The sequence below is a fragment of the Varanus komodoensis genome, unplaced genomic scaffold, assembly GCF_004798865.1.
Source record: "Varanus komodoensis strain SLA01 unplaced genomic scaffold, ASM479886v1 scaffold53, whole genome shotgun sequence".
Taxonomy (NCBI): domain Eukaryota; kingdom Metazoa; phylum Chordata; class Lepidosauria; order Squamata; family Varanidae; genus Varanus; species Varanus komodoensis.
Genome location: NW_025336126.1, coordinates 2,025,804 through 2,053,661, shown reverse-complemented (window position 1 = coordinate 2,053,661; position 27,858 = coordinate 2,025,804). Strand labels below are relative to the sequence as shown.

At 48.6% G+C, this 27,858-nt stretch overlaps 1 protein-coding gene across 1 annotated transcript; it reads left to right on the top strand.

Moving 5' to 3' along the window:
• The first annotated feature begins 1,575 nt into the window (after window positions 1–1,575).
• SPHK2 (sphingosine kinase 2) lies at window positions 1,576–27,858 on the top strand. Its single transcript, XM_044447927.1, has 5 exons — window positions 1,576–3,587; window positions 16,503–16,652; window positions 17,883–17,977; window positions 18,437–18,552; window positions 19,333–27,858. The coding sequence occupies exons 1-5, from the start codon at window positions 3,173–3,175 to the stop codon at window positions 20,354–20,356; spliced, it is 1,800 nt and encodes a 599-aa protein (XP_044303862.1). The 5' UTR covers window positions 1,576–3,172; the 3' UTR covers window positions 20,357–27,858.

The window sequence follows — 27,858 nt, the reverse complement described above, 5'->3', positions numbered from 1 at the left end:
GTATCGTTACGCCATCCCGGAGAACTACAAGCAAAGATAGGAGTTCATGTTATTTCAACCTAAGGTCTGATGGTGTGCGGAAAATATTATTGTTGGAGATCATTCTTTTTATTTGAGAAAATGGCTCTACGGTTGTAAATGTAGTTTATTATTGTTTCTGAACTGAATCTGTGAGGCGAGGTTTCAGTGGCTCACAACAGCCTCTACAATGTAGTCCTCTACTGCTAGCTCCAAAGTGCAGGTCAGGGGTAAAGGATTCCTTACAAGTACTGTGTATGATAATCTCCACATTTCCTCAGCCACTTGGTCTTTTTTAACAATATACAAGCCTCTGGAGCAGATGGGGAGGAGAAAAATCTCATGATTTCATGGGATATCCAAAATATTCCAGTTTCCTCAAGGGTTATTCTGTTGCAGCAGAAACTACCAAGAGCCTTGTGACACCTTAAAACCTAGCGAATTTACTCTTTCTTGTTGTCCGCTATCAAGTCGTCTCCAGCTTATGATGATCCTATGAATGAAAGCCCTCCAAATGCCATACGCTTTCGCGTTCTTATGCATGAAATATTCACCTCAGATCAGTAGCTGCATATGTGTATAATAGGGCAGTAAGGAGTTGTAGCAGTGTTGTCAGAGGAAACGGAAATACGAAGTGCAGAAGGTTGGGTGATGACACAGACATAATTGTAATGGTGATATGTAGTGTGATAATACTAATATAAACCTTGGTTCTTAATTAAACCACAGGAAATAGAATTGAAACTCTTGGTGAATTTGTCAGCAGTCATGTATGAATATATCTGTTTCGGGCATTGCTTTGTTCAGGAAGGGATACCTTAAAGGGAAGCTGAAATGTTCCTCACTTATAGAGGGGGTGCATTTGAACCTCCTGGGAGCATATACGAGATGGATCTTTTGCCCGGCGCAGCGTCAGGACCGTTGCCATGGTGAGACCCAACCAAACGACGGCCGCCTTCCTATAGCAAAGATGGCTGCCGTTTTTAGTGAAGTACAGCTATTCCCACGAATTGACCACATCCAAAATGGCTGCAAATATGCGAAGCCCAATGAGGTTTTCCCAAGTACCTCTCTTAAGATGGCCCCCTAGCAATTTGCTGAGTGGATTGTGAGGTGGGGGGGGGGGAGGTTGCCCAACTATAAAATGGTAGCTAAGCCTCTTTCTCCGGAAAGTATTCGGCTAGCATAGGGTTCTTTTCCCTCATTAAAGATGGCTGCCATTTATCCTGGTTGAAGTGTGAAGCATATTTCTAGTTTGACCTTGCCCACATATCACATCCAGTGATCACTACGGCGGATAGCAGTCTATTCTTATTTTTTAATCCCTTTATTCAAGCAGGTATGGTATCCTGTACGTGCAGTACGATGCCTCCTTTTATGTTCTGTATGCTACAATTGCTATAGTATACCAGAGAGCAGTGCCTCTTCCCTTCATTAAGATGGTCTGCGTCTTTACATCTGTGCCCTCGTCAAAAATGGCAACTCCCACGGCTAAATGCTTGACATTCGCGTCGGCGGGAGGCCCGGAAAGCCTTTTCTGATTGGATCGTTTCTACGATTTACTGCTCTCAGATAGGTTGGTTGGAACCTTTCTCCGCCTCCTCCTACCTTTGCATCCCTCCCCAGTTAGAAAATAGAGCACTTCCTGGCGTAGCACGAGAGAGAGCGTGCAGGCGCTAGCGGGAGAGAGAGCGCGGGAGGAGAGGGTAAAGGATGAGGGTTAAAAGGAGGAGGGAATGAGGCAAAGCCGACAGAAGAAGGCAGAGGTTAGCAGGAAAAGGTGTTCTTGAGTGGCGCTAGCAGTTAGGCGGGGAGAGGGGGCTGGCAGGTGCAGAGCGGTGCCTGGGAGCCGCTAATTCTCTTTTTCCCAGCCTGTTACGCTCCATCCCATAGATTCCAAACAGGTTTCGGCTCTTCTTCGTAAGATCTTGCATATTTTAAACAGAGGTTCCTGGTGAGGGGGTGAGTTGGATGTTTCCTTTGGAGGGGCTTCTTTCAAAGCCCCCTGAATCTTTATTTTTGGAACAATGATCAAAGTCTTTCTTCCCCTCATCCTCCAATTTCACCTATAAGTGTGGCTTGAAATTACTTAAGAGATTTATCCTCCTTCTTTCTCCCTGCCCACTGCAATAGTGGTGTTAGTGCGTAAGCCAATATAAAATTGGGATCAAGGCTAAATCTCTTTAAGCCTCAAGGGCTGGGCTAAGCAGCTGAAGTATGCTGGAATTAAATTCTAGGCTAGTCCTTTAATATTATATTATATATATATAAAGTGCTCTTAGTGGATAGTATATGACCTGTATCCCATGTAACTGTTTTCCAGATAGTGGTTCCATTTTCTTTCTCTTTCCCTGCTGCCCCATTCAGCATCACCTGATCAGTTGAAACTTCATCATCTGCCCTATTTTTAAAAGAAGTTCTTTTTTTGTCCCCTTGATTCTTAAACTCAGGATAGCAATCTATTTAAAAACGTTCCTGATTCTCAGCCTTCAGCGTGAATAGGGCATCATTTTTTTATGAGTCAGATGGTTTAATGGGTGGCTTATAGACCCAAGTCAGTGTTTAAACTCTTTGCCTGAAGTTGAAAGTACTTTGCTAAAAACAATTATATTGGGCTCTGCATCTGGAGAAGCACCTGTTTGAAAGTAATGCAGGATTTTTCAAACCTACTTTAGATTGTATCTCTTTTTTCCTTCCTTATTAACCTTTGCTTGCTACCAGGGCTTCATTTCTTGTTTTGCAATTCAAGTTGTTTAGACTAGGCTGTGTTCATTCCTGGGGAATTTTGATATGGCCCTGCCTAGAATTCTCTTGTGAAAAAATACAGAGGCAGGGTGGAAAAGGGGGTGTTTTCCCCCTTGAAAGCTGTTAAATTTTACTGACATAGAGGACCATGTTCAAAGTAAAAAGAGAAGACTCAAGGAAATGGCTGAGCTGAAAGTGTGGAGGAAATTTCTTGCCTAATCACTATGCCAGTCATTTTGTAGATTAAAGAATTTGTGAGAATGAACAGATTTTAGGTTCAGCTGTTCAGGTTCAGCATAAGGAGGAAGAGACTGAGGTGAAAGGTTTAGGTCAGTGTGTTGAAACCAGGTGTCTGACAGGCTTTCTGGAAGGTGTAAACCAAACCGCAAAACTGGGGCTCCGTGGTGAGATGAGTGTACTTTTGGGGGCATGTGGTGAAACCCTCCTCCATGGAGAATTTGGAGTCTATCCCTCCAAGGGCACACGCTATGCCCTCAGCCTCACACGGACAGAACTGCATATCCAACGCCTGGTACCCAAACCAGACACAGATCACCGGACTGTGGTGCGGCTAATTGATGTGGTGGGGTGCTGCACATTGCGCAGTCCAACAACTACAAACCAGTCAGCTTTCTTCTGTGTCTACGCTTACCCCTTAAAGAAGAGGAAGGTGGCAGTGGGCTCAGGGCGAGCCCGGCAGCGGACTGCAAAGACCTTTCAGGTTGATAGTGCAGAATGTTACAAGGACAACCTCCAAGTGGCAGAGAAATGGGCAGCTGCAATCAAGTGCCTGGTGCTGGGGATTCCCATTTCAAGCGAAACTGGTAAGGGATGCCCTGCAATAACCTTTGTCAATATTTCTCCTTGCCCAGAAAAACTCTGAGCTGTAGCTGCCTACAGACGAGGCATTTCCTAATTTGAGCTATCTCAACTTACAGGAGGATTACTACTTTTTAAAATCTTCTCTACATAAAAATGTCCCTGTTTCTGCATGATGTGTGGGCAGGCTTGGGGTTGGTTTGTTTATTTACATTGAGGAGCATTTCTTTTAAGGCCCCTGACAACATAAATTTGGCAAATGTGTAGATCTTTGCTAATGCTCTGACTTCCAGTGCTTCCATTCCATGCTGACTGGGAACTAGTCACAACATGCCTAGCAAGCACCAGGTAAGTGAGACTGTTTTTGGCTTAGGAAGTGCAGGAGACCTGCCTCTCTTGCCTGGGAAATTTAATATCTTCCGATTTTTAATTAAGTAATTGCACAAGTCATTAAATAATGCAGATAAGCTTGCATTTTGCAGGATTATTGTAGGGTTATAGCATTGAAGTTGTAAATAACTGAGCTGATAGTTTTCTAAAATTGTTGTGTCATGGCTCAGCTGCATCTCTTCTCTTTTAAGAGAGACTCAGAAAAATAGCTTGAGGCGTGGACATTGTTTCTGCAGTCTGTTTGAAGAAATCATTGCCTTTCCAGAGTAAAACTGGGGAAGTGATGGAGACATGCCATATATTTGTAGCAGAAACTGGATGTGCATGACATTGTTATACCTGCATCTCTGATGTCATCAGTCTACCTCCCATCATCCCCAGGACAGTTATACAACTTTTAAAGTGGGTTGTGCCCTTTAAAAACTGAGATTAAGGTGCAGGTTGGCTTGCTTGCAGTCCCCTCTAGCCAAGAGAAGACTGTGAGGTTGGCCACCTGCTGAGTTGGTTTCTGTAACCAAACCCTGTCTGAATCAAAGGGGAAGGATTAATTTCTCTTAAAGGTGTCCCACAAGGTTTTTGTGGGACAGGTTCTACTGGCAGGTGGCGTAATTATGGTATATAGGGGTTCTGTCTGTCTTGTCAGAAACCCCATCCAACTGTTAGGCAGTTTTCAGTGTCTCCACCTGAGGTTGGGCATTCAGGATAGGATTGGGGCTATTTTGGTTTGGTGCCCACCCGACTGCCTAACAGACTTCATGCCTGAGCTGACTGAGGTGGTCTCAAGTGTTTTGTTAAAGACCTCAAAGTTTGTGGGCTTTGCACACTCTAATATTCATGTTGAAGCTATCTTGTCAGGAGTAGCTCAGAATTATGTGGCTGCTATGTCAACCATCAGCCTGTCTTAAATTATAACTGGCCCTCTTTAAGTATGGTTTTCTGTACTAGATTGTGAGGAAATAGTCTATGGGTGAGGGAACCCATTGTGACTCTGTTGGCTTCAAATCAGTATTGAAATACTTCAAATCAGTATTTACAGGTAAACTGAAAGTCGAAATGTAATATCTGGAAAGATGGAGGACCAAGTTCTGTGGTATGTCCTTAGAGGCTGATGAATCTGGATTTTCCTGTAGGTTTAGTTGTTGGTCTTGCTGAGACTCTGACCTTTGCTTGGAATGAAGGCATGATTTGGGTTATCAGGCTGGTTGATTCCTGATGCCCTTGTATGCAGATTATCTGCCTGGCATTGCAAGGAGTGAGTTTGCTTCTTGTTTACAACATTATATATAGATACAAATCTAAACAAATTGTGGAGTAGAGAACAATAAAAGATTAAAAGAATAGAAGAACCATATTTTAAAAAAACCTGGCTGGCCAATCAAGAAGGACTTCTTGAACTAAAGATACTTTCAGGAAATGCTAAGATCAGTACAGTGTTGGTACCTGTCTGACCTCCAGAGGCATGGTTTTCCATAAACAGGGACTACTACATTGAAGACTCTTCCCTGGGTGAACTCTAGTTGGGCCACTAGTTCATGAAGGACCACCAAGAGTGTGTGGTCTGTTGACCTCAGTGCCCTAACAGGTTCATAAGGGAGAAAGCACTCTGGGAACCTGTTCCAAAGTTGTTTAGAACTTTATACATTAGTATACATCTCAGTTTGTTGTCATGGAGGCCATGAAGTGCCAAGCTGGAGTTCCAGAGCCAGTATCAGCATGACAATTAAAGTCACCCAGTGCTTGTCCTTACCATCAACCCTCTGAATCCTTTATCTGGGTCAAGCATAGAGGCATGGTGTTATGGTCCTGGATGAACAGGCTCTGTAGGTGGCTTAGAGACTGCTCCACTCTAGGCCTCTTCTTAGCTGGAGTGCTGCAAGGCTCCACCCTGTCCCCCATGAATCCATTGGAGACCATGAATGGATTTGGACTGAAATGTCATCTGTATGCAGATGAAACTCAGTTCTTCCTCTAGTTTCCATTTCCTCATCCTGAATGGAATGTGACACTCTTGCATCAATGTCTAGAAGCTGTTTTGGGAGGGCAAACAAGTTACAATTTAATCCAGATGAGGTGGACTTTCGTGGATTGGAAAACCAATTGTTTGGGATGAATAGTTTGCCTGAATGATTGAGTGCTTAGTCTGGGAGTTCTCCTGGACTTTGCTCAGGTGTTTGCAGGGTACAGAAGTGTGTTTTAGCAGATTTGATTGCTATACCTGCTGCATCCCCATCGAGAGAGGATGGAACTTGCTTGTATTATTCATGCACTCGAGTCATCCAGACTGGACTACTCTAATGTGTTTTATGTGGTGTCGCCTTTGAAGACAATCCAGAAATTTCAAATGGTAAAGAATGTGGCTGCCTGGTGATTGTGTGGGGCAATGCAGTTAGATCACATAACATCCATTTTGCACCAGCTGTACTCCAAGTGTAAAATGCCGGTTTCATCCTTTTAAAGCCTCAAAAGTTTTAGGCCTAAGCTACTTGAAGAACCACCATCAGAGGCCATTCGCACTTGCCCACCTTTGAAGGCAGTGAAGTGAACAAGTACACAGGAGACAGCCCTTTCCACAGACCTCCCTTCTTCTGGGGTAGGTTGCTGTTACCCTGCAAGCTTTTAGAAAGCCTCCAAAGACTGGTTTTTCTGGCCTTTTCCTGATTCTGTAAATAATATTTTGCTGATGTTCACTGATTGTATAGGCTTTTGCTGTTTTATCAGGGATTTGGGGCTTTACTGCATGGGATCTTATTGTGTATGTCACTTTGCTGGGTGCTTCTTAAATAATTTCTTTAAACACAAACCTGGGAGTAATCCTCACTGAATTCAGTGGGACCTAATTCTAAGTAGTTATATGTTTGCACTGCATATATTCCATCTGTCCATATCTGTAGGCAGGTAGCCGATGTTGACCATTGTTAAGTTTTTTATCTCCCAGTTTAATTAAAATTTAATAGGCTGCTATTTACTTTAATTAAAAATCTGTCTAGGTGTTGTGCAGTTTAAAATACATTACAGTCCACAATCAGATAAAGTCCAACACACATTACCAGTACAATATAAAATATTCTATAAATTATGAAAACTAAAAATGGGAAGAGTTAAAAAATCATAAGGGCTGAAACATGTATTTTTAAAAAACACCTTGTAGTTTTGGGAAGCATAAAGAATAAATAAAACCATAAAACCTGCAACCCAACAGAAAAATGGGGCATGCCCATAGACATGTACTGAAATAAGGCCCATTAAATTCAGTGGAATTAACTCCTAGGTAAGTGGAGAAGATTGTAGCGTAGTGCAACCATGCATGGTTAAACAAGGGAAAAAACAGATGCAGAGAGACAATAACAGCAATTCATTTGAGGGCCAAAAACTATTTCTTGCTTGGCACATTGGGAGGTGATTAATGCAGCTTGACCTCAACAAGGTCTACATGTTCCTGTGCTCACTCACCCCAATGTAAGTGGTCGGATACGCTTCATCCCTTGGGAAAAATGAGGGAAGATCGCTATGCTTGGGGGCAGCGTTGTGGTTGGGTGGTAGCACAGAGGACCATGGATGTGGAAGTACTATGGGGCCAAGAGAGCAGCTGGAACTCTGCGCTCCCCCCTGACCTTACAAACTGGACTGGCCATGAAGCGTGTACTGAAATGTGCTAGCAGTACCTACTTCCTTCACCCTGCATCAAACTGACAATATCTACTGAATGTATTACCTAGGTAGGCTGCATTCTTGTGTTTGCACTCTCTTTCTAGCACACGGGCAAGTCTTGCGTGTGTTAGCTGATCTTGGTTGCAAGAGAGTGGCAATACTCACTAGCTACCTCAGATCTGTTGCGGGGATTATTGACAGTAGTTTATGAAGTGCTGCGGATAAGGGCGAAGTCTTAAACACACTTGGACTATAATCCTTCACTTAAGAAGTGGGCAGCTCTGGAGGGGCTGGAAGGTCAATTTCAACTCCTTCCCTGCCACCGGGATGGAATTGCTGCAGAACTTTGGCATTGCAGCTTTTTTGTTGCTGCTGCCACATTTCTGATTAATAATGTGTTCCAGTTAACACACAAACGAGGTGTAGGCCTTGTTTTAAAGCACTTTTTGTTCCAAGAAGAGTGTGGTGGTCGAGTGGGGGCGGAGGGTAGGATGAGGCCCAAGTACTGCTTGTTGCCCATGGGTGTCATTGCCATTTCTTTTGTTATATTTTAGAAACATAGAAACAGAGTGAGTCAGAAGGGACCTCCCGGGCCATCTAGTCTGACCCCCGGCTCTATCCAGCTCTGGTCACAGCATGCCTACCATGTGCATGTCTAGCCTATCCTTGAACACCCTCACCAATTCTTACCCTGGTTGTTTTCCATGAAGTTATGGGGTAATTCCGTATTGGCTCCATGAAAGAAGCTAGAACCCAGAGCAAACAGCTAGCTAAGGCTACTGAGGGAATGATGCAGCTGAACACATGTCCATCCCAGCTGCAGATGCAATCGGGACAACTGCCTGGGTGTCACGGTTCCAGGGGCACCACCTCAGGGATTTAAATGGCTCGTGGAGGTTGCTTAGCAGCTTGTGGGCCGCATGATGTCCCCCAGAACAGTCTGATGCATGTTGGCTTGCACGTGGTACAGGCAAGGTTGTAAGTGGGAAATTAGGTTTCCCGGTGGGTGTTTGATTGGCTCGTGTACTGCTGTTCTAAGGCGGGAGAAGCAACCGTGGAAGACTCCCCACAACCGCATCCTGACCCAAGCAGCCATGGGCGAATCCTGGCTCAGCAGGCTTCTCCATCAAGGGGACCCATAGCCATTCCCGGCATCATCTGTGCTCCTAAAGACTCAGATTGGAGAAGGCTGCATTGCTATGGGAGCAATTTTAAATATTTCAAAACATGCTGTTATCCCAAGGGTTTTAATTGCATATTGACTGCTTCCTTTGTTTCATTACAATGGCACGTGTTTGTGTTGCCCTAATTATATATATGTACTGCTCTGATATTCAAAAGGTTGCCATCTATGTTTGCCACGTTGCTGCCCAACTATAGGGCAGGAGGAAATACACATTTTAAAAGTATCTTATAACATAGTAATGGGGAACATGTGGCCCTCTGGTGGTGTTTGATACTAATCTCACCATCCTGGACCATTGGCCATGACAGAGGAGCATGGGTTCTCCACTCCTGTTATGCAGGGCTCTCGCTTCCTCTCTGCTCCCTCAGCAGGGAGCATGTCAGAACTGCTGGGTTGCTTGGGGATTGATAGTCCAGGAAGCGGAGCCCGAATGCTGGAGGAGAGGAGGTGGCAACTTCGCTGGTTCAGGTGCTGGTGGTTCTGGGCTCAATGTTGGCTCTTTATAATTCTCAGCACATGAGTCCCCATTCAGTGCCCTTTGGACTAAACACGACTGCCTCTTCTTTCATTTCCTTGTTGTACTTTGGAGGCAGGTGTGCACTTTCTTAGCTTTCTGATTGCAAAGGGGTTTGTTCCTATCATGCCAGCTTGCCTTCCTGAGAGATCTTGGCTTTTGTTTAAAGTGGGGGGTGGGGGCAGCTGAAGCAGACAGATATCTAGCCCTTATATCACCAGAAAAGATCTCAGCTCTGTATGCTGTTGACTGACTATATTAATCGGCCTTTCTCAGTCTTACTTGACCTGGTGCCATTTTGGTTTGTTGAGCTACAGCTCCCAACATCCCTGCTTGCTGGCCAGAATGGCTGGGGCTTGTGGGACCCGGATTCCAGCATACCTGGACACCCACAGGGTCGCATTCAAAGTCCCCACTGCAGGGCTGGGGAACTTGTGGTTGTCCAGGTGTTAAACTCTAGTGCCTGCTATTTCTCACCACTGGGCATACTATGGGGAGCTCATGGAAGGTTGAATCCAGTGTCAACAGAAGGGCCAATATGTTCGACTGCCAATGTTCACTGCCCATGCAAATGGAAATCTTGTACAATGCACAGTGCGGTCAATTTGTGTTGAGTTGCTTTTTCCATCTTCCACTTCTGCAGTCCAACACATTTGAAGCACTTCTAGTAAAGGAAGACTGATCTCAAACTTAGGAATCTGCCACATGTTTGTTTATCTTGAAATGAGTTAAGTTTGTGCTTATCCATCTGCTCTCCAGTCCTTTCATGGTCTTCCCAGACTTGACCTTTCAGCCTTCTCTCTCTCTCTCTCTCTCTCTCTCTCTCTCTCTCTCTCTCTCTCATATATTCATTTTAGTGCACACAATAAAGGCTCCAAATAATGTTTTATGATTCTTTCCTTGCTTGTTACGAAGGGCAAAATCCATTGGGCCATGTATCCTTTGATCAGTTGCCTACGTGGTTTTTATGGAGGAATGTGGCCGGCTGTAAAACCCAGATCATACAACCTTCTCTATTATTGACCTATCTGGGTTTTTCCAGAGATGTGGTTTATGCAAACACCCCACAACCCCACAAAACCTGCTTTCCCAGAAGAACTGCTTGTCCCAAGGCCATCTGCAGTCATTCTTACTAGCTTTTAGAAACTGCAAAGGAGTATTCTGAAATACAACCTCAAAACACCAATATATTATTATTAGTGGTAGTGGTGGTAGTAGTAGTTTTTATAGGCCATACCAATACTAAAAGTCTCTGGACAGCTTACAAAAGAAAGAACCTTTATTTTTCCCCCTGATCCTGAGTATGAATTCCTCTGCAGAATGTATGGCACGGCCGGGTTGCTTAAGCTGTCCAAATCAATTTGGTCTGCAAGCCCCAACTACAGGGCACTTAGCCTGTCTTCAGGACATACCAGGGAACTTGAGAGCATGGCTAATCCTGACAGTTTTGCCTAGAACCTTCTAGGGTCCCTTGCCTTGGACTGCCAAGCGCAATTGCCAAACTCCATCAATAGGACTTGTCTAGACAGAAATCCTGCACAGGTAAGTAAAGAGCACTTCTCATGAAATGTAATTTCTGCTTCCCCACCACAGACATCCTGTTTGTTGCTCTGTGTTCTGAGAGAGAGACCACTGTGCACCCAGTCCAGCTATGCAATCCCTTCCCCTTCCCAAGAGCCACCTGCCGGTAGCCATCCTGTTATCAGTTGATATCTGTAAAGTGATAATCATGTGAATGCATTTCCATTGATGTTCCTTGCATAAAATAATTTACAAACATGTGTTTAAAACTAAAGTATAGAAGTAAACAGCTTTGCAAAGGTTTAAAGTACAGTTAAAAGGTTTAAAGCAAACAAACTAAAATTCCTGGGAAAACAGGGAGGTCTTCTGGTGCTGGCAAAAGTACAGTGTAGGTGCCAGGAGTGCCTCTTTAGAGGGAGTTCGTTTCACAGTTAGGGTGCCACAACAGAAAAGGTCCTCTTTTTAATAGCCACCCACCTGCTACGTTTGGCGGAGGCTCCCACAGAAGGGCCACATAGGGTACTCCTAAGGTCTGAGCAGGTGTGTGTGTGTGTGTGTGGGCAGAGACAATCCTTCAGTTAAGGTGGTCTTAAGCTACTTGGGGCTTTGAATGTGAATACCAGTGCTCAGACCTGGACAGGGCCTGGCAACCAATGTGGATGGTAAATGCTGGCTTAATGTGACAGTGCTGGCCAGTTCCCATTAGCAATCTCACCGCCCTTTTTGAACCAGCTGACATTTCTGGACCATTTTCAAAGGCAGCCCCACATAGGGTGCATTGCAGGAATCCAGCTGAGAGGTTACCAGAGGATGAATAACTGTGCTTAGGCTGTCCCTGTCCAGATAAAAACATAGTTGGCTTATTATCTTAAGCTGAAAAAAGGCGTTCTGTGTCACTACAGTGCCACCAACTCCCAGCCTAGACTACCTACCTATTGGTGGTATCAATAGCCACTCAGGTCTGAGATAATCAGCAGTGTTGCATACACTGTCCTCCGTTGGCAAAGATCATCCAGCAGGAAACCAGGGAGCTTGAAAGGCAGCAGTATTGGCAGAACACCAGCAGAATCCCTAATGTGCCTCAGATACCCAGCACAAAGTGTACATTCCACTCAAAGGAACAGTAAGCCTAGAGAGCAGGGCAGAATTCCTGTAACTCTCAGCAAACCCCTTTCATGATGTTAGTGCTACACTGAATAGCCAGGATAGCAAAGTTGAGAGAGACTAACCTCCTGGGTCTTAGGAAAGCAGGTCAGGTCAGCCCTCGCATTCACAGCTATGTCATGGATGAGGGAGGTGCTGTTTTGGACTGGCCCAGCATTCAGTACCAGCACTACTGGACCCATGGGCAAGCTGATAAGGCAGCCAAGAACTGTGTGGCTTGGGAAAGACCCAGAATAAGGAATAGCATAAGATGTCTACTTCTCTTCTCAACTGGCCTGTTAATTCTGCAGTCCTTTCTGCGGAATTAATCCCCCAACCCATGATTATACCAATAGAGGCACTCTCTTCTCCCCAGTTTGTTCAGATTTCCCAAGCACAAGTTAAAATGTTAATATAAAATAAAGAGCCCCAACCCTCGGTGCGGCAGCTGACAAGGAACAGGTGAAGTTCACTGTTGCTCCTCTTTCCCTCAAGCTGTAGCTAATTTCTGTGGTTTGTTAAGCAGAAAGCAGCTAAAAAGAGTCCACCTCTGCTGGTATATGTGCCTTTCACCATCAGGCAGAAAGGACATCAGGCAAAAATTGAAAATGTACCTCCACTAGTTTTATTTCATTTGCTCAGTGCTTCATTTGCTTTCCACAGTGATGCCATAGTTTCCAGGCCACAGACTAAGGGCCAAAGGCCAACAGTCGTTAATTCTCACACTTTGGTTTGCACCTAGATGTCCCAAGTGGCTTTTAGATGCCCGCAGGAGAGTGCGGAGAGACAGACTGCCTCAGTCAGGTGTTGTAGCTGATAACAGCCTCTGTCCAGCAGATTCCAGCCCAAAAACCCATAGGAAAAAATGGCAGTCCTGAGGACAAAGGCATATATGTTTAGGTAGCCAACAAGGACTCCGCATGGGTTAAGCGTGACTCTACCCTGTACGTGGAATGATAGGCTTGTTATGTTCCCTCTCAACTGTCCCACACTGCAGATCAAGCACTTTGGTTTCAGTCGACAGAACATGATGCTTATTAACATCCAAACTACTGAGGTGAAACTATAGAGCCAATGATAGAGGACTGTGCTAATAAACTAGGCATTGGACTGTGCTAAAGGCAAGGCAAGACTGAATGGGACATTCTTGAGTATTTTCATGCACACACCTATCCCATCCACAAAGCTGAGCAGTGTGTTTACATGCTCACAGTGTGCCGTACTCTTACAAGCATGTGATGGTCTTTATTTTGGAGTAGACAAGGTTTTCTCGGCTGAGGGCCACTTTTCCTCACCTGGGCAGACTTCACTGGTGTGCAAGTAGGTGGGTCACCCCTTTTTCTCTCTCCCTTCCCTCACAGAGGACTGCCAGGGCGGTGGCAGGTTGCATTAGCCAGAGATCGGAGCCAATTGCATGCATGGAAAGACGTGTTCAAGGGAGGGAAGCAAACCGCACCCTCAGTACATCACTGTGCTCCATCTTGCTTTGTGCCTTTCTCCCTGTTTGGCTCACATTGGCGGAAAGCATCCTTACCCAACCTGGTGCCCTGGGGAGATGGGAGTTGTAGTGGCATTGCACAGCATGGTAAGGCAGGGAATGAGGGAGTGGTTCAGCTCCCCTCCTCGGTGCACTCTGCTTTGTGAAGAGTTACCAACTCTCCCCTCTGCTCTGTGTTGCTGGGGAGGCTGCAGGAGGTGGAAGCGGCTTCCCACACCCATGTCCCCAGCTGCTCTAGCACATCTTTACTCAGCCCTTGCTGTGTTAGGATCCCTTTGTTTGAGCTGTCCCACTTACCCCTGTCCCAGGGGCGGCTTGCATTTCCCGCTATCAGAAGGGCTGCTGGGTTCAATCCAGAGGGCTGGATATTACAAGGCTGTTGAACCTCAGCCCCTTGGATTGGTCTGCCTTACACCCCAATCTGTTTCTGCAGGAATTTCATCTCTAGCTGCTTAATTTCTGTCTTATTGAATTGCTTCCTGCTGCCTCTGTTATTTCTGTTGGAAATGGTTTTAATAGAACATTTGTACTGTATTGTCTTGTTTGACAATCTGATGTTTTCCTTGGCTGCCTTGAGTGCTTTATAACTGGCAGACCGAACGTAAATCCCCTTCTTCAAGGAATACACATTTTGCCCCATGGAGGAAATTCCTGATATGCAGAAAATGAGCTCATGGGAGGAAACTGTGGTGTTGTCCTCTCCCTCACATGCTTCACTTACTGCATGGACAGTTATTTTATATATGGGGAAGCATAAAAAACATTTAATACTTTACCCCTGTAGTGGTAAAGCCTTAAATCTACATTTGATGTAAACCATGACACCCGTGCGTGTGTGCACGCACACACCCCTGCAGCCCGAAATCTCTCTCTCATCCCATTCTATAAAATTTGTTCAGAGGATCTCGGGCAATCTGAATGTGTCTGGACTGTACCAATTGGGTGGGCTGCAGGAGATGGGCTCACCAACCCTTCCCATACAATAGCAGTTGCATGAGGCTCTGCTCTAGCTTGCAGTCCAAAGTCTTGAAGGTAGTTTTCTACCTTGATGGGGCCCAAGTGCTGAATCAGGCTAGAGTGTGCCAGTTCATTGGGAACAGAGTATAACTAAATATTGGCAAGAGATTATCAGATATAATCACGTAACTTACAGTGACTTCCGAAATAGGTGAGTCTGTGCCACTGATCCCTTAGACTGGTGACCAGCGTGTGCCATCTTTTGCCTATTTCCTGCCTTTTTGTGTCAAGAATGCCCTCAGGGTGGGTTCCAGTTGTCCAAACATTCTGAACGCAAGCCAAGCTCATCTTGAATTTCACTGCTCTGTAGACCCTGCCTGTGCCTGAGTTGATGGTCAAGGTACTAGAAAGTCCATAAACTATTTTTGCATCAGTGTGATGTGTTAACTCATAAGTAGCAGTTGCATCTTGGCTTCTCTCAGTTTTACGGCAGCTGGGGCAGCGTGCTTGACAGCTGGGGTGGCATTCTCATAGCAGCATGTGAGGCAAATGAAGAACTTGGAGCAACATAACCAAAGGAACACCCAAGCCCTGAGGCCCATCCCGCCATGATCAGGCAGCAGTGGCCACAATGAGTCAACACGCCTACAGACTGCCATTGAGGTCCACAGCATTCTAGATACCATCCAGAGAGCTGCTGTGTTCCGTGAGGCTTGGACAAAGCCAATCAAGCTTCCTGGGCATTACCAGATGAGATTTTGTTGATCTAGCGTTGACTGTGACAGGACTGATCAGTTATCAACAGCCCCAGGCAGCAGCCTCCTTCCTTGATATTAGCAACCCTTCCTTCCTGCTTTTATCTTGGGCATGAAAGCAGGAAGCGCAAGAGGCAAGAATTCCCATTTCTAAGACACGATCACTTCCCAGAAGCTGTCACTATTTCAGGATAACTCTTTTTGCAAAGCTGCTCAAAGGATGTATTTTTGTCCTCTGTGTGTCTCTTGAGCACCTTTTTCCAACCTGGTGCCACCCAGGGATTTTGGACTTCAACTCCCGTCAGCTCCTATCCAGCACGGCCAATTGATGGACAGGAATTCTGAATGTTATAATCTAAACTATCTGCAATGCCCCAGGTTGCAGAAGGTGCTCTGGTAGCCATGAAGCTTAGCAGAATGTGCCTGCTTAAGGATGGAGGGGGTGCGTGACACTTTATTTCCTCTTTCAAGTCTAGAAAGCAGAAGGTGGTAGGGCAGCCAGCATGACTCAAGCTGTGCATTCCTTTTTTTTGTTCTGTGTCTCAGCCATTATATTGCCTCTAGTAAACCACTTTTGTGGGGTTTTGAAGCATCATAAACACCTGTTTGAGCAAAGCTGAGATCACAGCAAAGGGGATGCGTATTTACCATAGCTAAGGGTGGCCCATCGTGTCTTCTTTAACTCTTTCAAGAAGAGTTATGTCTGTTTCTGGCATCACTAACAGCCTTCTTCCCAGAGTCAGCAGCATCTCTGAATAAGGAATCCCTGTTAGAAAAGGACAGATCACAGGCCAGGCTGTTGTCTAAACTCACTGTACCCCTTACAAGCCAGTGCTGAAAACTGGGATTTCTTCTTGATTTACAATTTCGGACTTGGTTTTAGTGCAACGGTCCAAGAACCCTGTTTCTGACAACATGGGAAATGTCTGGTTCCATTGAGTTTAGCTGCTCCCCGTGGTGGGAAGATCCAAGCAGGGCACAGACAATGAACTTGGACTCCCTGGAGTTCTGGTTTATTGCCGTGCCTGTGATTGGCACCCTTATGCACAAACCAGCACAGTGCGCCTGGCTGAACATGAGCCTCTTGCCATGAGCATGTTTTACAGTGTCATGAGGTGATGAGAAGTGCTCCATGTGTATCTGCAAAACGGGTTGTGTGTGGAGCCAGGCCTTGGTGCCACCTGAGAGGGTGGAATATAAAAGGAGCTGCTCGTACTGCACAGGCAGCATGATTTGCCATGGATGGAAATTCCAGCTAGAGACAGGCGTGTGCGCCTCCATGTCAGATGCGCCTCTTCCTTTCCCCAGAGATCAGCCGCAGCCTCCTGCCGCGCCCCCGCCGCCTGCTCCTCCTGCTGAACCCTTTCGGAGGCAAGGGAAATGCTCTGCAGTGGTGCCAGAGTCACGTCCTCCCCATGATCACAGAGGCCGACATCAGCTTCAACTTGATCCAGACAGGTGCGGCGGGGATGGAAGGAGGGGCAGTGGCCTTAGACGGGAGAGGTGTGGCACAGCAGATGGCTTCTGGGGAGGATTTAGACTCGCCCTCCCCATGCCTCTTGAGCTCTCAGCATGCTGGCCTGCAGCTCCCACCATGGCCTTCCTCTAGCCATTCTGGCTGGGATTAGTGGGAGTCAGAGTCCAACACACTGAATGGGCAAAAGGTTTGGGGAAGGCTTGAGGGACACAGCTTTGTGGAAGGGTGGGTCTATCCAAGGCCGTGAAATGTCCTAGCTAAGCAGAACTTCAGTGCTCGGTATCAGGTTGCTAGGACTGCCTGTGTGTCGCCTGAGCACCTCCACCTCCAAGTCTTCCTGGAATCGTCTAGCTGGCCAGTTGGGGCTGGACCAGACGGATTGTTGGCCTGTTCTGACCAGGTTTCTAAGTGGGACTCAAATGGAACATGGGGACACAGCAATGTTTGGGAACAGGGCAGCGGGGAGGGGCAGCCCTCCCAACAATGTTGCTGCAGCTCCCATCAAGCCTCGGCAGCATGCGTAATGGTGGGGATAATGGGACTTGCCATCCAAGAGCATTCAAAGGGCATGTTCCTCATCGCTGGTATAGGTGTTCCCCCCACAAGAGCTGGCATAGTACAGACCAAGGGTGGCCAAGCTGAGGCTCGTGAACCACATGCGGCTCTTTGAGTATATTCTGTGGCTTGCGGCTCACGAGCGCCTGCTTGCGGCTCACTGCTCTTGCCCCTGGGTGCCCACTTGGGCTCTTAGACATCTGACATTTACTGCATGGGGCTCTTCTGCTGAGGCAGTCTGACCACCCCAGTGTAGATCTTCTGGGTCACAAAGCCCTGGGCTCAAGCATTGCCACCCACCCACTAACTCGGCAGCCTTCAGCTCAGCCCCACTCTTCTCCCTTGCAAGGTGCAGCCTGGGGATACGAGTGGTGGAGCAGTGTCAGCCGCAGCATGCGAATGTGCCGCTTAGGCAGCTCTCCAACTGCTCAGGGGAAAGTGGGGGGAAAGTGGGAGGGTGGCCTTGGATTCGAGTTCTGCCGCACTGTTTAACAGTCGGTGTGGGCTTGGGTGGACCCTGAGGGAGGGAGGAGGACAGGAGAGCCGGGAGGAATGTTGCCCATGGGGTCGCGATGGGTCGGGCACAACCTAGCGACTAAACAGCAACCACACTATTGCACTGTGTGTGTTTCATTCTATTTCTGTTTCTACCCCAGAGAGACAGAACCATGCCCGGGAACTGGTCCAGAGCATCAACTTAGCCGAGTGGGATGGCATTGTGGCGATTTCCGGCGATGGCCTGCTTTACGAGGTATTGCTCTGAACAGGAAGCTCTTTCTGGCCCTCCGGAACCTCCCCATACACTCTCCATGAGTATCTACTATCTGTTGTTCATCTCCCTCCGCCCCCCCCCCCCCGTGCTACTTTATGCATGAGTATTTAGGAGGAGCAGGTGCCAGTCCCCTCACCTGTTTTGCAGGATTTGAGGAAGTATCCTGGGACACGCGCTCTTCTTGCCTGTGCCTGTTGCACGGAATGGGAGAACCCCTGAGCGCTCCCAGTGCCCTTCCAAAAGTTGCTCTGGGACCGCAGCGGTAGGAGTCCTGCCATTTTGAGGGGACATTGAATTTTACCCATTTCTTTAATGAGGAATCCTAAGAGCACAGCCATTCTGTGAGGTTTCCCATCCATTTCTTTGGGTGGTACCAGCTGCTATCCAAACGGGGGGCGACAGCATAGGAGTGCTGCTTACTGTCTTCCCTCCTTCCAGGTTATTAATGGTTTGATGGAACGACCAGACTGGGAAGAAGCAATAAAAATGCCTCTTGGCATCCTCCCCTGCGGGTCTGGAAATGCAGTAGCGGCAGCTGTTAATTTCAGTGCCGGGTAAGTGGGCATTTATAGATCAGGAAGCCCGCGGCCTCTTTTTCTGGGGTGAGGAAGGATTTGCCTCCAGTGGGAGAATCAGAGCGTCAAGTAATAACATGTTCTCAGCAAGGCGCAAGGCAGACACTGCTATTTCTACTGAAGCTCAGTCCTTGGACATGCGAAGCCGTGGCATGCCAGAGCGCCAGCTGGCATGTGCGGAGTGCCGCTCATTCACCCCCTGGGGCATGGCGGCCTCCGTGTGTGGCCTCAGAACAGGCTGCACGGCTGCCCCCTCTCCCCTCTCCGCCACGGTGTGTCATGCCACGTTGTGGAGCCAGGGAGCGTGGTTTCACGAGGGTGATCATTGTCGTCATCGCATTCTAATTCTGCTCCTCCTCCAAGGCGCTTCGGGCTGTGGAGTGTTCTCATCCCGCCCTTGTTGTCCTCTCAAAAGCCCTTGGAGGCAGGCTGGGCTGAGGAGGGTGAATGGCCTCCGGTTAGCCAGGGAATTGCACGGCCGAGGGAGGAGCTGGCCCCAGGTCTTCCCATTCCGGTCCTGACGCCACCCGGCAGGGCCACGTGGTTCCTACGCCTTGCATCTTCCACCCTCTTACTCCATGGAGCGTTACAGGGTGGCAGCGCTTGACGGCCGGTGGCCTCTGAATCCGGAGTTGTGCCTTCCCGGTGTTTAATCCCCTCGCTATTGGTAGTTTCTGCACCCAGGGCCCCTGTTGCCCTTTGAAAGAGCGGCTCTGCCTCCGCCTGTCCTTCTGACCTCTTTCTTAACCGATTGGGCAGGTTTGAGCAGGTCTTGGGCCAGGAGCTGCTGACCAACTGCACCCTTCTGCTCTGCCACGGGGCGGTGACCCCCTTGGACCTGGTGGCCGTCACCACTTTGTCGGGCTCCCGCTCCTTCTCCTTCTTGAGCGTGGCCTGGGGCTTCATCTCCGACGTGGACATCGAGAGCGAGAAGTACCGCCACATGGGCTCAGCCCGGTTCACCTTGGGCACGCTGGTCCGCCTGGCCTCCCTGAACACTTACCGGGGGCGGCTCTCCTACCTCCCTGCCCTGGACTGCGCAGCCCACCGGCCCATCTTCCGCAGCATTACCATGGCTGCCAACGGGAGCCTCCCCTTCCAGCACTTGCCTCTTCACCGCACGGTCTCTGACATGGGGCTCTGCGAAGAACGCCACACTTTCCGCTTCCGAGATGCGGAGCTCGCTGAGGAGCCGGCCCCCTCGCCCAGCTCCCCACCCTCCTCCTCTTGCTTCCACTCTTCCAGCTTCAGCTTTGAGAACCTGTCGGAGGAGCCGTTGGCTGACAGCAAGGGGCCCCGGGAGGCGAATCCGGCGGTGGCCGCGCCTGCCGTCTCGCCTTCTGCCAGGCAAATGCACGGCCCTGCGGATCGTTTCCTGGCCCCGCTGGACCAGCCGGTGCCCAAGTCGTGGGTGACTCTGGAGGACGATTTTGTGTTGGTGCTGGCCGTCTACCAGACTCACCTGGGTGCTGACTTGCACGTAGCCCCCTTCGCTTGCTTCAACGACGGCCTTATCCACCTCTCCTACGTCAAGGCGGGCATCTCCCGAGCAGCCCTGATCCGCCTCTTCCTGGCCATGGAGAAAGGCACTCACTTCGAGCAGGAGTGCCCCCACCTGACCCACATCCCTGTCCGGGCCTTCCGGATTGAGCCCCTCACTCGCAAGGGCATCATCACCATTGATGGGGAGAGGGTGGAATATGGCCCTGTCCAGGGGCAAGTCCATCCCCGCCTTGCCAACCTCTTCACTGGGATCAGCCAGGCGAAGGTTACAACGTTCTGATCCAGGACCTGGCCACCTCCCTCGCACGGTCACGTCGTGGTTCTGGCCTAACTCGCATTCCCTCCTACCACGTCTTCGTAAGAGGGGACTGGAAGCCATGTTTTCTGACCTGTTTGCCCTTTGGTGGCTGAGAGGGCTTTGCTGCTTGACATCACCCTCTGCCTCTTCAGGCCACTGTATGCACCATCTACCTTCCTTCAAGAGCCTGGGGGTGGGCCACAGGTCCTGGCCACCTTTTCCTCTTACCGCCCTCTGCTGCTAATTGAGGTGTGTATGAAGTCTGAATAGACTTCTCCCAGCCTGGCGGCCTCTAGATGTGTTGGACTGCCACTCCCGTCCTTCCCGGCCAATGTGGGCTTGTGGAGGATGCCATGTTTTCCAGCTGGAGCTATCGGAACCAATCCTGGTCATCTCAGGGCTGAGGAGAGGTGATGGTGCTGTGGGCCAGAGAAGTCCGTGGGGGAAATAACGGTTCTGAAGGGGGCACGTCTGAGCAGCACTAAAATTTCCTTAGCTTTTAGTCCTGGGGACCAAGCAACATTGCCCAGTTGGATCATCCCTCCATTCTTACCCCCTGTTCTTGAATTGGAACTTGACTTAGTCATACTTACAGCAGACCTACTGAAATCAAAACGTGACCAAGTCCGGAAGCTACCTCTTGAGTTCTAGAGTGTTCTCCCCACCGTCCAGATTGCACCGTGCACCCCTTTCATGTTGAATGGGATCTCTGTGACCCCTTTCTCCAGATGCCCAGTCTTGGATCCCGCATGAAGTTAGAGCCGCACGAAGCCTCTGGTGGTGGCATGCCATTCCACTGTTTGCCCACAAGGGATCTGTGTGGGTGTTTTCTCCAGTGTGGTGGTGCCCTCTAGATGTTTTGTATGACAATGGCCAGTATTCCTGACCATTGGCCATATTAGGTAGGGCTGCTGGGAGTTGTAGTCTAAAGTATCTAGAAGACCCCAGGCTGGGGAAAGTTGATGTGCATGTATGCATTGGATAAGGAACTTTTGATCCTCCAGATGTTGTTGAACTGGAGCCGCATCAGCCCTGGCCGTGCACACTGGGGCTGGCTGGTATTGGAGTCCACCTCTCTCATGTGAGTAGTGGAAGGACAAAGCTCTCTGAAGCCATGAACCCACGAGGTAGCTTGCAAAACGCCACCACATGCCTCCTCCTCGAACCGTTCATGTAACTGGTGCCAGTTGATTTGCCTTCCCTCTCGGTTTATGGGGAAGCAGGAGCCACCCCTGCCGTTATGTTTGGAGCTGTCTCCTGCCATCCCTCCTGCAGGGGTGACCAAGGATGTATAAGGGAAGGGAAGGACCATTTTCATTCTCTGCCTGACTGTCTCCCTTCTGTGCAGCTGGCTGTGGCTCATTTCTAGCCAGTTGGGGGCGTAATAGAAGGGGATGGGGTCAACCCAACCCCCCAGAGCATGCCTGTGATCCCCAGTCTGGCTTGTTCTTGGAATACACTGAATGAATGCAATTAGGTTTCCCTTGTGGGAGGTGCATTAATTTTTATAGGGCAGTTACCTTTCTTTCCTCCTCCCCACCATGTGGGGCTTAACAAGCAATTAAAACCATCTAATATTGTAATAGATACGTGTCTGTAGATGAAATGATGTCCACTACCCATGTGTTGTTTGTTGCTCTTTTACCAGATGTCAGCCCCAGAGATCAGTCTGGTAAACTTCCTTTCCTGGCAGCAAGCTCTCCCCCAGAAAGGCCAGTAAAGGAGCAGTGAAGGCCAGAAGAATCAGGTGTTGGCAGCTAGATCGGCAAATGGGCCAGTCTGGAGCGGTCCTAATCATGATGGTTGTACCAGTTTGCTGGAAGTCCCAGACTGGTCCACTGTTGCCACTGCCCTGCAGTTTCAAAGAGAAAATTAAAAATGGTTTTGCTGGGTTAGACCAAAGGCCCACATGCTCCTGGTTAACAGCAGTCCGCCAGCTACCTCTGAAGAACACGCTTCTCCTGCCTGGTGCCTCCAGGTGTTTTGGGCCACGGACAGCTGTGCTGTCTGTAACTGATGGGATTTGTAGTCCAGATATACAGAGGCACTGCTCTGGAGAATGGGGAAAGGCCCCTTGTTGACTAGAGCAGCCTTCTCCAGGCTGCAGCCCTCCTGATACTTTGGACAGCCTCTCCCAGAATTCCTGGCATGTGACCGTGCAGGCTGGAATTCTGGGAGTTGCAGTCTGACCTGTTGGGAGAGCCACCAGGATGGGGAAGGTTGCACCAGAATGTAGAAAGGCCTGGTGGTTCAATCTGTGGGCTGTGGATTGCTGACCCCACTATACATGGCCCATGGTGAGGGTTTAATGAAAGTGAGCGCTCTTTAACCTGCTGATTCGGATTTCACTAAAATGCCCAGAGAGGCAGCAGGACTTCGCTACCAATGCAGCCCAAAGGAGCGGCTTCCCCATGTCACAAAACGTCCATGGACTCTTGCTGTTTTTTATGAGCGCAGTCATGCTGTGAATAACGTGCTTGTGGAAGCCATTCTGACTGCTCCCTCATGACTTTTACTTTAAGAAGGAACTTCCAGTGACAGCCTTCCCCAGCATAATCCTCTCTAGCTATGTTGTACTACCATTCACCTCATCCCCACCCAGTCTGGCCAATGATCAATAATCCTGGGAGGTGTAGCGCTATGTAACTGGAAGGCACCAGGCTTGGGGTGGGTACTTCATAGTGTTTTGGTGAAGTGTACGGAGGAAGAAACATAGCTGGACTTTTTGTGTTTGAAAAGGCAGCTGCAGCAGCACCAAGACCTTCACCTCCGCACGATGCTCATGCAAACACAAGTGGGCACTTTGCCTGCAGAGCTGGCTTTGTCCTGTCTCCCTCCTTCCTGTCCGCCACCGGCCAGCTCAAGCTAGAGGATCTGGCAAACTCCAAATAACCCAATATAGTTGGTCGCTCCAGCCTGGCTTGTCGGGGTGGAGGACAGAAGAGGAGGAAAGGATAACAGAGCAGGGGGTGAAAGCACGGACTCCAGTCCTTAGAGGTGGGGTTGAAGCAGGGAGTTTATGCCTAGGCAATAAAGGTGCAACTCGTAATAGCCAGGCTGAGCTCAGCCAGTGTGGTGATTCTGCAGGGAACACTGGTAGGGTGGATTTGCTCCTGGTCCAGGATTGCAAGCATGGAGGTCACCAAGGGGACAGCAGTCCTGAACACATGATTCATGAGTCTCGGTCTCCCCGGCGGTTTACAAGTCAGGACATACTTCCCCTAGCCTCCCTCACACTTTATCTTTCCCCTCCTCCCCAGCCAGTTTGGCAACGATATTTGTGGCTTACCTCTGGAGCAGCGTGTTAGGAAGTATCTGTGCTCTATTTTGCTGCGTGCTGCCTGGAACTGGTGGCTTTGATGCCAGCTGTGCTGCAGGAGGCATTGTTTTCGGATGTCGCTGGGGGTGCCCTGGCAACTCTGATCCCTGGTCCTAGGAGAGCAGCAGCAGCCCTTCCTTCGCAGCAGACTGGAGGGCAACAGAAGAGCCTGTGAGCACCAGTGTTTGCCCCAGAGTTTGGGCAGGGGAGACCTGGGGCAGCACGCCCTGAGCGGGTCGGCTTCCTTGCACCACGGCTGCCATTGTCTGGGAGGAGAGGATTCTGTTCCTTCTTGTTCCTAACGTCGTTTGCATCCTTGGAGAAGGACCAGAGATCAAGCTACAACAGGGAGCAGCACTGGGCCCTCTCATGGGACGTGGGCCATGACAGCTGCCCAACAAGGCCAACCCTTTGCTCCAATCCTGGACACCACTGCCTGATCAATTAGCCTGCACACGTGTGGCAAAATAGCACTGCATTTCCCCACCTGATGCTGGATTGTTCGTGCTCCTCCAGGCATCCCATCCAGAACATTCTTGCAGCAACCGCATGGAAGGCTAGCATGGGTTAAATGTTTTTCCAGGATCAGGACTTGGGCTCCAAAATCCTTGGAACCATATGAAATGTTGATGTCATTTTCTTAGAGACCTTCAAGTACCATGATCAAATAATGCCATCCGAAGAAATACTGGGTGTTCCCTCTCAGAATAGTAATGCACACAGCTTAGTATTTATATATGCATGGGTGAGGGGAATAATTATGTGGATTATGCACACACAAACAATTATTGAGCTGCTTGTTGCTCTTAATTTATTCTGGATCCTGTAGAATTGCTGCTTTAATATTTTTTAAAAATGCATATGTAGATCTGCTTCAGCACTGAAAACTTGCTGACTTACTAAAGAATGTTGTAGAGGCTTGAAAGGTGGGAAAATCAATCTCTCTCTCTCTCTCTCTCTCTCCCCGCCCCTGCCCCCCCCCACCTCCAGTTGCCTTATAGCTGCCTCCCACCTCAGCCTCCTCATCTGCACTTTTGGTCATCTTTCTGGCTGCTAGGGAAACTTAGCTCAGAGACCAAACAGGCAAGGCCTCGTGTCATAATCTGGGATCTGCTGCACATTTTTGTTTGTTCCACATTCCAAATCTTTTATTTCAAAAAAGGAAAGATTAGCCTAAAGCTAAGGATTCTCCCTGCCCCGCTCCAACCCTGCTGGGCCACATTCCCTTTTGAGTCCTGGCTTGTGGGTTGAGCTGAAAGTGGAGCCTTTCTGTCACCGCCCACACCCTGCCTGTCTTACCCACTTTCCCTTTCTCCCCACCAAGTGCGGGGTGGATGGCTTGCTTTCGCTAAGATCTAAGCTAATTGCTTGCAGAGGGCTTTTGCAATCAGCTTGACAGCGGCATGTCGCCCACTCCTGGGTGAGCACCTTATGCGACGTGCAGAGGCAGATGTTGGGAAATGGGGAAAAATCCAGAGTGGTTGAGGGGATTTTGAAAAAAAACTGCAACTCCTGTTTAGGTGAAAGAAGAGACGAAATGGTCTGACGCTTTTTACACACCTGAAGCAGGTTGGATTCAGTCATGGCTTCCGACCAAGAAACCTGATAAAGGAAGGTCGGCCTCTAACAAAAGAGCCAGTGTGGTGTTGTGAGTGGAGTGGGAAAGAGGTGATATGCAGTGGAGAGAGCCTAGTTCAAATTCACACTCCATCACATCATTAACTTGGGGTCCCTTAATTAGTCTCTTGTGCTTTCAAACTCCCTCACTTCATAAGTGGGGGGGGGGAGCACTTATATACCGCTCTAATATTCTTGACAGAACGGAAGAGGGGGGCAATTTTCAGTCAACTTCCTCCCTTCAATCTTCCCATTTTTCAACATTGTTTTGAGATTTCCTCCTTGCACACGCACACTCTCTCTTCTAAATTGTTACTGGGGTGGCAATCCTGTGCAAGTTTAAACAGAAAACAGACCCACAGCTCCCAGCATCCCCCCGCAGCCTTGGGCCATCCTGGGAGCTGAACTGCCCCCGCTACATTATGTTTACACAGTAGAGCTTTCGGTGCAACGTGCTGGGCTGCTGCTTGTGTTTTGGCTACACCCTGTTTGTGCTTGGCTCCTGTCTCCAAATGTGGACCCTGAGAGCTTTGCTTAAACAAAAACGGGCCCTTAATCCTGGAGAAAGTGCAACACCCCTAGTTTCAGGCTGTTGCTTTCCAGCTGGGCCTGAAGGCATGTGGTGAAGCAATGGCATTGGGCAATGCGGGCCTGGATGTATCTGGCTGTGACAGCCTGGGAATGAGGCTGTGAGTTCTTTGGAGGAAAGGTGAGGCTGAAATGAAACCATTACTTGTGTGTGTGTGTGTGTGTGTGTCAAGCTTTTAAAATGATTAAGAGGCCTTGCAGCAGCCATCCAGGCGGTGGTGGGAGTTCTGCTGCTCTTTATTGCAAAGCCTGATGGGGATTGTAGTTTCTGGGGCTAGCGTGTGCTTTTGGAAATGGCCTGAGCTGCTTCAAACAGTTTCAGAGGAGAACTTCTAGGCCACCCTTGCATTTCTTCCCTTTGAAAAACAACAGTGCTAAAACAATGGCACGCAGGCCTAGCTCCACATGCGAAGGGTTGTTTCCCTTTGGTCTGTGTGACTCAGAATGCCCACTCGCTCCAGAGTTTGGGCTTTTTTTTAAAATAGCAGAAACGCATAAGGAATCGGATGCGACACAGGCAAGAATGTGCAGTCTTGCTCAGTGGAGGCAGTGGTGATGAAGGAATTCTGCCAGATTTGGGGCCTGTTTAGTATTTCTCTGTGGACCTTTTCCAGGCAGCCTGCTTGGGGTGAGGCTCTGGAGTGCCACGGCTTCCACCCTCCAAGGCCTTTGCGGGGCTTTTCGGCAGTAACATCACTCACATCCACACCAGTCTGGATGCCACCGTAGCAGTGCAGGGGCTGGAGTCAGTGCACCGTCTAGCCAAGTGCTCCCTGGATTTTTTCCTGCTGGCGCGGTCCGAGGACAGACAACCCACTTAATGAATTGAGACTGAGCACTTCCTGCTTGGATCCTGTATCTGGATATCAGCCTGGGCGGGACTTACAGACCTTGGAGGTGGTTGACCCGAGGAATGGCGCGGCCCGTACTGCTTCAAGGCCACTCTTTATGTGCCCAAGCTTAGATCCTGTGCTTTCTATTAATCTGCTGCACAATGGCACCATCTAAGGGCTGGTGGGGCCAGGTGGTGACTTTTGGGACCTCATTATGTGAAGGTTTGTCTTCACCCATATCAATTACTGTGCAATGTGTTTCCCATTGGCCTTCAAGAGGCCGTCTATTCTTTCAGGAGACCTTAAAGACCCACTTATTCTCCATGGTTTTTCTATGGGAGAAGTTTTGTTTAACTGGATGTTTTTATGTGTTTTTTTATTGGTTTTAGTATTTTTCTGGGATGGTGTGTTCAATTTCTGTGTTTTAGCCCTTGTTATTGTTTTGCTGTCTTGACATTTTGCAGCGGATTGGGAGGATTTTCACAGTTAAAGGTGTCATATAAAATCTTCTTATAAATAAATCCAAACCACGCTGCTACAAAAATGTGCAGACGACACCGAAGGAAGGAGCCCTCTACCATGGTCCAGGGCATTGTTTCTGAGCCTCTGCTGCCCTCCCTCCATGTCTTAATAATACCCCTATTTTTCTCAGCCTCTTTTACCCAAGTCCAAACATCGTTCTGTAAACGTGTGGGTATTTTGAGTAACAGCATCAGTATTTAGTCCAGTGCACAGAACTGGGTTTTCTGATCTGGCTCGGAACACTTTCAGCCTTGCCTGTGTGAGCTTCTCTGCCCTGGCATCATCCCTTGGTCCCTCATCACACTTGGTGCCCTGCCCATTCTGGGCGCCTTCTGCTTTCTCATCTCTTTGCCAAGTCTCATATTCCATGGGGGACTGCGCCTGAAGGTCTGGGACTCTCTTCCTCACCCCGTACGACTGGAGAAACACAGGCTTTATCTGGGATGTTTATGTGTCTGTCTGGAGTGTCGTATTGGTTCACTGTTTTGTCTGCAACTGCCTTTCACATGTTGCCTGTCCATGATATAGTATTTAAAATAACCCCTTCTAAAAACTCAGAAACAAAACCAAACCCAGCCCTATGCAATAAAAGCAATAGCATGGAA

Bases quoted from the DNA above. Each gene is read 5' to 3' on its own strand.
- SPHK2 (XM_044447927.1), top strand. From the start codon at position 3,173: ATGAGTGTACTTTTGGGGGCATGTGGTGAAACCCTCCTCCATGGAGAA. The intron at 16,653-17,882 runs GTGCGGCGGGGA...TTTCTACCCCAG, and splicing joins CTTCAACTTGATCCAGACAG to AGAGACAGAACCATGCCCGG. The intron at 17,978-18,436 runs GTATTGCTCTGA...CCCTCCTTCCAG, and splicing joins GCGATGGCCTGCTTTACGAG to GTTATTAATGGTTTGATGGA.